The following is a 12,500-nucleotide window of genomic DNA, read 5'->3' as shown; positions in this document are numbered from 1 at the left end:
TTTAACCCATAGCAGTTTAACTTACAGAATCATAGGTCTCTCTTTTTGCATTGAACAATATATACAATGTCAAATAAATACATTTACACAAATGGACATTATCGTCAGAGCACACTCGTATGATACACGTCACAAAAATATACAGGTAATTGTTTTATCTTTTTTTGTTTGTTTACTGATGTGAAGCACATCTAAAATCTACGGACATGTTTTAAATAACGCTACGGGCTCTCTTCTCTCCTCTCCTCTTCTCTCCTCTGCCACACTTGACATATCAACAAAATGTCTCACATCTCTCTCCCTTCTCATCTGTTTTTCTCTTTTAATGTTTTCTTTGTGTTTTCAGGTTCAGACTGCAGCCTATCTGCAGGACATGTGTGGCAGTTACATGTGGAGGGGGGGGGGGTTAAATACCAGTAAAGACTGAACCCTGTAGAGGCCAGGACAGACCCAGTTTGCCTGTTGCAGAGTTCAGTGTCAACCAATGCAGCTGAACAGCCCTGCTCACTGATCTGTCCAGAGGGCTGTCACATGATGCTGCTGGTGCAATCAGGTCAAACTGTCCATCAATGGCTCTGAGGGGAGGGGGGCGGGGGACAAAACCTAAAACACAGTCCTCCCAGTGTTACTTAGAGAAAATACCAGTTTGATTCATTATTACAATGTTCACCTTGTTTTTTTCTATGGTTTTAATAATAATTGCAGAATAAGTTCAATAGATACATCAGCATTTTGGATCTATGTAGAACCCAACACTAACAAGTGCAACTCTTGTCTCGTCGCTGTACAGTCGTTATAATATTGCTTTTTAAATATAATAAAAATGATGATTGGGGAAAAGTTTTTCCTATTAATGACATGTTGACTATTGGCAGCTTGTTCAAAGCTTCTGAAAGATGAAACATGCGACCTCCCACCTGCTTTAAGCTGAAGTAGAATTTTACTTTTACTTTTTTTTTTCTTTCTTTTTTTCCTTTTTTTTTTGCTCATTAAAATGACAGCAGCCATTAGTAATCCCTCCTGGTAAGAACTCAGTTTCATTTCCTCTGAAGCACAAAATGGCGCAATTGAGCTGTTTTCCTCCCCTACTAAGGGGGAAATTACACACAGTCGCTGTGATGAACTTTAACTTTATATATGAAGCAGTTTGTATTAACTTTATATATCAATAAATACAGTCAGATGATGGAAATTTAACTATAAAAATAATATTTAATATTTAATACTAATTTTAATTGGTTCTGTTAAAAACTCTTACCAAATTCAACTCAGCTTAAAACAACTTGTGGAGATGTTTAACTCATCTTTCACCAACTTGGAGCTGCCCAGTTTTACACACGATTGTTTTGACAACCGACAAAACAGATATAAAAAACAATAATATTTAAAAACAGAAGAAAAACAATACTGAAGTAAGAAAACAGCACCTTTCATCCAGTTGTTGTGAGTATGTATTGTTAATGTACATTAGATGATAAGAAATACCAACATCTTTGTGACAGAGTCAGAGAAGAATAAGTTCAACAACACTGGAACAGGTTCAGTCATATACCTTCAACATAATTGATCTGTATTGGTCCTGTTCAGGACCAGGGACAGATCATGGCAACTGCATGTTTGATATTTGTAAAGTGCTGCATCTGCATCTTTCTGAGAGTGTTTCTGAAAGAATGTAATAAAAATGTTCATGAAAGAATGTTGACATTTTCAATTTCACACTCTTGGGCCATCATCAGTAGGTTTGGGTTGAGTGGGTGGTGTAGGTTCGGATGGGTGTAGTACGCTCAGTAAGTTGAGTGGGTTTAGTGGGTTTGAGTTCAGTGGGTTGAGTGGGCTCAGTAGGTTTGAGGAAAAACAAACCAATAAAGCTTCCAACGTCAGAACATAATTTAAATCAGTTTGACTTTTTGCTGAAATATTAAACATAATGATGGAGCTGAGTTGTATGGAAGGCAGTTATGTACAGCGAGGTTATTAAAAAAAAGAGTCACCTACGGTTCTGAAATACTCAAATGTCCATTTTCATTTTATCTTCATTTAAACCTAAAGATATACAGTATATTGTTTATTCTACCAGAAAGAGAAGCTACACAAATGATCCCCTTTTAAATACTTGAATGGTGTTTCTTTAGATAGCTGATTATAATTAATGTATAGTTCAGTATAGATGGATAGTGTCATTTGATCCTGTTGGTCTAGTAAGTTCCTAGAGGAGGCCTTAAATCTGCTTGAGTTCAATTGTGAGAGAATCCAGATTCGTCAGACAGACAGACGGACAGACAGGCAGACGGACAGGCAGACGGCATGGCTTCTACTCTACCCTGTGTTGTCTAAAGAAGAAGCACACAGCACAAAACGGGAATCACCACAAGAAAAAGTTCACAGCAACGCCTTATCGACGAACAGAGGGAGAGAGGCCAACAGAAGGAGAACGGTTTGAAGTAAACAAACATAAATCAAAGCACAGCAAACATGAAACACAGAGAGGCTCAACTACGCTTTTTTTGTTTAGTTTTTTCTTCGGTTTTGTTTCCAATAAAATGTCTTAGGTTAGAATTATAATCTGTATAATTTACAATATACAATGGCTAAGAAGGCTGAGAAAATACCCCTTACTAATAATACTGATGTTTGATACAGAGTGAGAGATGGAACAGATTAACTGGACTGTGAGTTGCCATTTTATATTAGATTACACCATAACCTAGATGATGTGTTTTGGCATTCTTATCCTGCTTTATAAATGATAATAGTAATGATATACAAAACTACCTGGTCTGCGTTCTCCTGGTAGAAGTAGTGTTCTGCCAACCATTTACAATCTCAAACAATGATCTCAGGGTCTTTCAACTTCTGAGCCATGGACTTTTTGTATTGTGGACTCTCTAAAACATCGTCCTGCTTTTGTCCTGTCTATCGGTACCGTGACCACCCAACACCTTCAAACAACCCTAGATGACACCCAGCTAACCGATCACAGTTTTAACTCCATATTCTTGAGATATAAAACCAATCAACGAATCATCCACTACTAAAAAGTGCATGTGTTGTTTGTTCTCTCAGTAACACTACTGTACCATGTAGATGATTGGCAAGCAAGCTAAGCTAAGCTGCGTGAAAACTGTTAATGCCACGATTGCGATGCATAATGTTTTTGTTGCTAGCATTAGCGCTGATCCAGATTCAGTTGAGTTTTTTCCTGCTGGTGTCCACACTCATCTAGCCTACATGGTTCAGGGAAAATAAATCCAGATTTGGACAACAGACAACAAAACTAGATATTCTTTTGAAAAAAGCTGATTTAGAATCAGATTCATGGCTGCTGTAACAAGCTGTCTTTGTTCAAATATTCTACTGTAGCCAATGTACACAAGAAGAGCAGATAGAGACTTATAAATATTACAACCAAGCAGCATTTCAACTTGATATAGTTGTTTTTTTTAAACCTAATTTTCCCCGCCACACTGCCTTCAATGTCTTTCAAAGCCACAATGTTCCATTCTTTGCCTTTTCCTGTTCCCTGGTTGGTCAGTCTCTCTAAGGTGGAGTTATCTGTTTGTTATCTAATAGTCGATGGCAAATCACACAGAGTAAAAGATACCCCCCTCCTCCCTCTCCCTTCCCTCCCCCAAAATTAAAGACTGGCACATAACTTTAATATTGCATACTTTGTCCATATGCACCCCCGTCCTTTTAAAAGCACTATTGCTCAGAGTTCCTAAGATAACGATGATTCGGTAATATATTATTACTTGTTATATATATTTATATAATAATTGCTGAAAGTGGTCAAGCTGATAGAAAAAAAAAGAAAAACATATTGATTGATTCAGTTTTAAGAAGACAATATTATTAACAAAAACAAGTTGCGTGTGTGTGTGTGTGTGTGTGTGTGTGTGTGTGTGTGTGTGTGTGTGTGTGTGTGTGTGTGTGTGTGTGTGTGTGTGTGTGTGTGTGTGTGTCATATACAGGATGACAGTCATTATTTACAGCCTTAGTATTATTATCATCACTAATATTATTTCCAAGTTAGATATAAACAAAAAGGAGTTTCAAAACAACAATACGTTCTTCATTGAGTCAGGTCTTTGTTGACACACTGTTGTCTCTGGTTCATATTGCATTGGGTGACTGATGGTCCCCCATCACTTCCTGTTAATTAAACCACCACTTCCTGTGAATTGAACCGACCCCATTGAAGAGCTGAAAGATGTCAATGGAAGAGAGGAAGATGAGTCGTACCAAAGTGATGTTTTTTCTTTCTTTTTTCTTTTTTAAACCAGGGAGTCCTGCTGGATAGGTACAATAATGTTTGAGTTGTAAAGAGCTGGTGGGACGTTGTTGGAACTGAATGATACTCTACATGTTTGGTCTTTGGTGAGCTGTTCCTGGGTCAGTCAGTAGCCAAACAGGTTTCATAAAACGTAACAAACAAAAGAGGAACGTTTGATTTATTTAATCAAGTAGATTTTAACACCCAGTTGTTCTGCACTGGAAACCAAACAACTATTAGTGAGTCAATAATTAATCCCTCCTAGAGAAAGGAGGTTGTTTACTCGTTAGCCACAGTCATGGCTGCTCATCTATCTGGCCTATCTGGTCGCTTATTGTACAAGCTCTGTTTTAAGTTTGTTAGCTAGCTTTTGAAGCTAATAAATCAAGTGCACCTCAAGCAGTTTGAAAGTTTGAAACCCTTTTCAGACATTGACTTTGTCCTGTTTAACTCAGGTGTCTGAACAGTGAACACTCATAATACTGTGATAATACTGACAGGAGAAGCAGACCCCAAACAAATACAATACATACTACCTCTGATGTTAAGATGGAGCAGGGAAATCATGAACGTGTCTGGAGAACCAGGAAGCATATCTAGGAATGACAAGGAAGTGTTTGGAGAAACAAGAATGGTATCTAGTGAAGACAAGGAAGTGTTTGGACAACGAAGAAGTGTATCTAGGGAAGACATCGAAATGTTTGGAGAAACAGCAAGTGTATCTCGGGAGGACACCGAAATGTTTGGACAAACAGGAATTCTATCTAGGGAGAATCAGGAAGTGTTTGGAAAAACAGGAAGTGTATCTAGGGAGAACCAGGAAGTGTTTGGAGAACCAGGAAGTATTTTGGATCACATCAGTAGAATTTGCTGGCATCCTCTGAAGGGATGAGTTCCATCCTTTGGCAGGGCAATCTCCTCTCCTCTGTCTTAAGTTTCTTCTAAAATTATCAACAAATGTCATTAATACTTCTTTAATGTTCCAGTTTCCCCCTTGTTTTCCTCTTGAACACTTTAAAAACTGTGTTGGGAGAAGGGAAAAGAGCAGTGCTGGTTTGCAGTCTTTCTTACTGCTTTTTATTTTTTTAAAACCTGTCCTTTAAGCATTTTGTCATTAATCACATCTTATTATGTATAAGCGACTGTTTGTCTTGTCATCGTTAATGTTCATTATCGCCTTGGTAATTGCTGAGTGATCCTTAATGGTTCATATACAAGTACACCTCCTTCCATGGGTAACAAGGGGATCAGATCGGGATTTAGTCAGTCCGGATCTGTCCCGGTAAGAAGGGTCAAGGTTCATCAAGTCAAAGAGGTTGGAGGTTTTTGGGGTTCAGGCTAAAGATCTGAGGGACTCATTTGTTGGTACTGGTGTGTGTCGGCAGACATATCTGAGGACATATTTCTGTGAGTCAGTCAAATAAGTCTAAAGATCGTATTGAGGAACTCGCACCGTTCAGACAGACATCTAGCCATCCATCCGTCCATCTGTCCTCTCTGTCCTCACACCTTGGCTTCCAGTAGCTCCAGGAACAGTTTGTGCATGGGGACTTTTCCATCCTGCTTGATGCTGTAGAAGTGTTGCACGGCCTTGGTGGAGGTCTGGCGGAGCAGAGGGAGTGTCATGAGGAGCTTGCCTGCCCGGCGAGGGTCCTCCTGGTGCTGGACGGCCTCGTAGTCTTGCAGGGCTTCATGGAGAACGTCCTGGAGCTTCTGCACGGCATCCACATCCTCAATGTGCATGGAGTCTGGAGGAGCAGGGACCACATTGGATTCATTTCAATTATCAGGCAAATGTACTATGCTTGGATGAAAATGTATTGAAATATATTGAAATGTGCGGTTTATCTTAAAATAATCCTCAACAAGGTCAGAGTTCATGGAGTGTGGGGAGGAAGTAGCCTGGTAAACCATCCCGGCGGGCGGGTGAATTCACATTATCATGTGTCTTCTGTAGCCTGTTCTGGCCCCAAGCGATGTGTGGGCGTTTTGCAGAAACAAAAAAGTGGAAGAGCCAATCGGCGTCTGCACTCAGGGCCCTGTGATTGACAGACGCTGATTGGCTGTTCCACTTTTTGGTTTCTGCAAAACGACCACCCAGCGCTTGACCGGTCTGCAGAAGACACATGATAATGTAAATTCACGCGGCGACCGCCGGGATGGTTTACCAGGCTAGGGAGGAAGTACAGAAAGATAGACTTCAAGTGGAATGTGATGCTAACGTCACACTGTACACAGCTAAGCTGACAAGTCTAGTTTTAGTGTGATTAATACAACAATATTCATTTATTACTACAAGGGACATGAGGTGAGAAAATTAATAATGTGCAGACTGAATACTTTGCTGTGGTTCATTTGCAATTAGTTAATACATATGATTAAATTAACAATTCCTGTCAGCTATTGTGACTGAAATGACTGTCTTTTACGCTGGTCAAATAGAAATGATCGTATGCACTTTTCATGTCTCAAGGAGGAGGTTAGATAATGTCCAATGTATTTTTATGTTGTCCTCCCTCGCTGTTCAAGGCATAATGCATGATCCAAACAAAATGGTAGAAATAATTATAGGATTGGAAATCATTGTTGCGTTAAAGAAATAAACTGAAAATGCTCCAGTCACCCAGACTGCTAACATGTAAACAACAACAGGACTTCAAAACCGTACAATGTATTTTCAAAGATGCATTTGTTCAAAGACAAACTGCTGAGTTGTAATTTGTTTCTGACTCCCCCTGCTGTTAATCTCTTAATAAAGTTTTTGTTATTCATTAAATAACCTTATTATGGATTTAGAAAGACACTGACTGTCTTCAATAAATACCTTAAATAAAAACCGAACTTTGTTAATGATGCAAATGAAGTAACATGGAAGACAACGTGTAGCTACAAAGTAAATTCCTTAATGTTAATTTAACTCTGAGAATGTACAATTGTAACCAAATGGGGGGTCGAATTCGCGGCAAACCCTGTGGCGAGGCTTTGACTGATGGGAATGTTCATCTCTCTGTTTACACTGTTCGTGTGTGGGTGTGATGGATGAACAGACAGAGTGGAGTGGGTGGGGAGCGAGAGATAGACTTTAACCACTTAAGCCGTATATACTTCGTTGCCCGGGGTCCCCCAGGGGTCTATATTCTCTTCACCAAAAATAGCTGATTTCAGATCGTCTATTTTCGCCGAATGTTTGCCTATTATGACACGCCTAGAAGGGTCATCATGACGCAGGGATGCAGGACCAATACAGGTGTCTGGGTGCATGCGCTGAATGAGTGTGTGTGTGTGTGTGTGTGTGTGTGTGTGTGTGTGTGTGTGTGTGTGTGTGTGTGTGTGTGGTAGTATGTATTAATGCATGTGTGCCAGTAGACTGTGTGTATTACAGCATGCATGTGAGTGCAGCCCGTATAGTCATGTTCTATATATGACCCCCTTGGGAGCACCAGTCTTAATGTGAGCTGGCCTTTAGCTCTCAACCCCCGGATCAATGACTACGATCAATGACTACATGCATGTTAAATAATAATCACACAGCTACTATTGACAAGCCATCACACACACACACACACACACACACACAAACACACACACACACACACACACACACACACACACACACACACACACACACACACACACACACACACACACACACACACCACACACACACACACACACACACACACACACACACACACACACACACACACACACACACACACACACCCCACATATGCAAGCAAGTTCTGCAAGAGGGGATGAGGCACATATTGTACACAGGTGCGCACACACACACACACATCTGTACACACATAGCCTACACAAACACACGTTTAGGGATTTATACACACACAAATATCGATGCACATGAACTGTTTATTAATACCAGCCGTGTAGGGTCTACCTTTAGGGACATTCAAACCATACACCAGGGGTCAGCAACCTTTTTGACATGAAGTGCCATGTTTTCATTTTCTTGATAGTCAGTGTGCCTTATCAACATTAAGTTTAATTATGACACCACATCGAAACTAAATATTCAAACTGATTTTGATTGTCCATAGGCTATTATAACAACCTTTATTTGTTTTTATTCTTTAGAAGAAATTAAGAGCAAAGAAAAAAACTCTCACACTAATGCCAGTGTGCCAGTGATCACCCTGCCCTGTGGCACCCGTCACCCGTGTCTAAGGTTGCCTACCCCTGCCATACACACACACACACACACACACGCGCGCGATGAAGGGTCACTGACGTTCATGTAGTTAATACTGACCACTGTTTAGATTCTACTGGGATCCATAGAACACTGCTACTGTCATGGATTCTTATCTACCACTTTCTGTTAGATTATCCGCCATTTACTGTTAGTTTATCTACCACTTCCTGTTAGATTATCTGCCACTTCCTATTAGATTATCTGCCACTTCCTGTTAGATTATCTGCCACTTCCTTCCCACAAGGCCCAAACACACCAAGTTGACCAGAGTGGTTTAAAAAGAGAGTGATGACAACTCCGTTCACTCCAATGGACATTTTTGTTTTGTTTTGTTGTTTGTTTCTTTTATGGTGGATCATGGATCCTCTCAATAGTTCCCGGAAGTTAGCGGTAAACCCTATCAGCGCAGTATAGAGTGGAATAAAGTTTGTGATGCACTTTTAAAAGGTAAGATGTTTAAAGAATCAGACTGAATATTATCATCACATTTAACATAATTGGAAGACGCAACTGGAACTATTAGAGGTCTACGTGAATCATGTGACAATCAAGCTAATATAACTATAAAACTATAATCGAGGATTCTGTAAAATGAATTAATTTGAACACATTTCTTTTGGTTGAAGATGATTACGGTAGGTTGTAATCTTTACTCGCACACTGTGCTCTTAGTTTTCCGCACATATCAATTTGTAGGGGCAAATGTGATTCTCCTCGTAGGCTTGCTGTTCACTTCTATATGCTCTAATCTGCTCAGGCTGAACAGCTAATCCAAGAGCTCTCCCTCCCTTCTCCCTTCCTGACGATCTCCACTGCCTATTCAACATAGTTGGGTGATCAGAACCTGCCTACATGATGAATCATCATGACCATAAAAAAAGGATTGGGAAACGCAAAAAAGGTACAAGATTGTGTACATATTTTAAGAGTTTAAGTAACTACTCATCCCATAACCATCGTGCATACAAATTCAAATGCTTCCAACCTAACTATCGTTTAGCTTGCTTCTTAACTTTGTCATAATTATAGTGTTTATATTGTAAATAGTGTATTGTTATGTAGTTTATGATTTTGGACAACAATGTTTGACTATCCCTCCAGGCTATGGGAACTAGTTGTAGCAGAAATTCATGTGACGTTTCCATGGCACCATTGCGGACATAACATGTTTTTCTGAAAATTTGATTGATTTCATACGGATGTGTGGCTTCTACAGGAACATAAACCATAGTTTTACAACCTCATATAGTAGCTTGTGGTATAAGTCTACCTTGGATGGTTATGACGTTATGGCCAATAATAAAATCCTCTAGGGAGAATAGCTATGAGATTTTTACTTCTGAAAAATGAAGTGCTTGGATTGTTCTGAAACCTTGTCCAAATATGGAGTGTTACAGTATGTAGAGTGATGCGTCTATGTACATCATAGACACGTCATAGATGATTTGCTTTATAAACTAGTCGTTCCACCTGGCCTGGCGGAGATATGCCACTGATCACCGACCTGTCTACTTAGTTTTATTAAACATTGTTTCACCGCTAGGCCAGTGGCGCCCCTTCATATTTATTTCAGAGAGTGAGGAGAGAAATGTACACTAACAATATTGTTAGTATAATGTCTGTAGTCTCAGAAAAAACAACAACTTTATCAGCATCCAGGATGATGTGGAACCAGTCTGGAGAAACATATTTTCAGAGGCTTAAAGGTCTTACTTTAAAAGAAGCGGTTATAAAAGACCAGATGCATCTGTTGTGGAATTCAAAACATCTTGATGACATAGAGATGAAATATAAATGGCTTAGTATAAAATCAAATACATTTCTAATGACTGGTTGTTGTTGTTGTTTTTTACTTTGGAGTTAGTTATTTGGTTATTTGGTTGAGTTCATTGAAAATAAATTACATGTATTTATGAATGTTGAACCAAAATGAGGTGTAGGTGTGTGCGTCCGTGCGTGTGTGAGAACACTGGCAGGCATGGTTGCTGTTTTCTGACCCACACTGCACTGCAGAGTAAAACAACAGCAGCTAATGAGCGGCAGCCGACATAGGACAATGCACACACACACACACACACACACACACACACACACACACACACACACACACACACACACACACACACACACACACACACACACACACACACACACACACACACACACACACACACACACACACACACACACACACACAGCGTTTCCAGTGGCTAGTTGAGCTGTCTTTACATGTGAGACACGTTCGCTAACATTTCTTAAGGCTTGCCTTCATTAATGCAGACGATTAGCATCCCGTGAATTAATTAGTGTCAGTGCCCTTCAAAATGCTAATGCTAGCATTCTGTTGTGTTGAGCAGCAGTTCGAAACACTAGATACACAGTAAAGTCCTGAGTGTTAATTTAACTTAGAGAGTGCTATAAATGGAGCCAGTTGTTCCATTCGTACACCGTCAGAGTTAAATTCATGTCATTTAAAGCTTTCATTTCTAGAAGTTGGCAGAATTTAAGTGTTATGTGTAACACAGTTATTCTGAGGTATTCTGTGAAAGCTGCATATCTTTGGGAAGATTGTCTAGCATTTCGCAACATTATACTGGCCATTTTATCATAATGTGATAGTCATAGACTCATAGTTAACTTAGCTGATGTAATCCAGCTGTGAGCTGTAAGAATGGCTGAAATGTACTGGTCTATCCTGGTATGTACTTCTCTGCTCTGGTCTATACTGGTCTATACTGGTACGTATTGGTCTTTCCTGGTATGTAATGGTCTATTCTGGTCTGTCCATGTCTGTATGGCTCTGTACTTTTATGTTATAGTCTGTCTTCGTCTATATAGGCTACTGGTCTGTTCGAGTACTCAACCTTTAGAATTTAGATTCTTAAATCAGTTTTACTCTTATGTACAGTATCTGTGCACACGATGTAACAATAAAGAACAACTTTGAACCTGGAACCCAGATTGATATGCAGTACACCATGAGCCCCCATTTCATACAGTTTTGTTTTATTTATTTCTGAGACCCCAATCTACACTGTAAAAACAGGACCCTTATATGGACCAAATTAACCCTTGGTTCCAATTGTACACTCTCAGAGTTACAGACCCGTAATGGACCCCTGGCAGTGCCTGGACCCGACCCTGAGAACCAGTGTTCTCATCTATCTATCTACAGTAAGTGTAAACCTTACTCCATTCAAATAGTGAGCTATCATCATCATCATCATCATCGTTGTTGTTGTCTAGCCAACAGAACCAATCAGCTGTCTCATTTTTCAGACTTTGGCAGGTGTGCACGTGGCACTTACCACTTACACACACACACACACACAGACACAGACACATGCACGCACGCACACACAACCACATACACATCATGAACACAAGCACACCACACAGACGGGTCCTGGGAATTGATTATCACACATGGCCCCCAGGAAAACAATCTGTCAATATTGTGTGTGTGTGTGTGTGTGTGTGTGTGTGTGTGTGTGTGTGTGTGTGTGTGTGTGTGTGTGTGTGTGTGTGTGTGTGTGTGTGTGTGTGTGTGTGTGTGTGTGTGTGTGTTTGCGCTCGCTTTATCGTACGTGTGTTGCTGTGTGTGTTCAAACGCATGCGTCTGTGTTTCATTGTGTGACTGATTTTTTATATGTGTGTTATATAAATGTATGACAGACTATGTGTGTGTGGTGTGGTGTGGTGTGTGTGTGTGTGGGTGTGTGTGTGTGTGTGTGTGTGTGTGTGTGTGTGTGTGTGTGTGTGTGTGTGTGTCTCATTCAGACACATTGTATTGACAGCTCTCCTCTTGTAATTAAAGAGTCCAGAGCATCTGGTCCTCTGCCAAGACTAAGTTCAAAACACAGGTCACTGGAGGCAGGTGTGTGTGTGTGTGTGTGTGTGTGTGTGTGTGTGTGTGTGTGTGTGTGTGTGTGTGTGTGTGTGTGTGTGTGTGTGTGTGTGTGTGTGTGTGTGTGTGTGTGTGTGTGCGTGCGTGTGCGTGTGTGTGTCAGT

The 12,500-nt window shown here is 40.2% G+C and overlaps 1 protein-coding gene across 6 annotated transcripts in view; it reads right to left on the bottom strand.

Moving 5' to 3' along the window:
• esrrga (estrogen-related receptor gamma a) overlaps positions 1-12,500 on the bottom strand; it is a 205,803-nt gene that overhangs the window by 42 nt on the left and 193,261 nt on the right. For all 6 annotated transcript variants that reach the window (XM_084059566.1, XM_084059565.1, XM_084059561.1 and 3 more), the window contains one exon: positions 1-6,021. This exon is cut by the window's left edge and continues 42 nt beyond it. In XM_084059566.1, coding sequence (XP_083915692.1) covers positions 5,777-6,021 — 245 coding nt within the window. In that variant the 3' untranslated portion in view covers positions 1-5,776. The remainder of the gene's footprint in view (positions 6,022-12,500) is intronic.

The sequence above is a fragment of the Gymnoscopelus microlampas genome, assembly GCF_963454915.1.
Source record: "Gymnoscopelus microlampas genome assembly, chromosome: 1".
Classification (NCBI taxonomy): domain Eukaryota; kingdom Metazoa; phylum Chordata; class Actinopteri; order Myctophiformes; family Myctophidae; genus Gymnoscopelus; species Gymnoscopelus microlampas.
The sequence above is the reverse complement of the archived record's forward strand: the minus strand, read 5'-3'. Positions and strand labels throughout refer to the sequence as shown.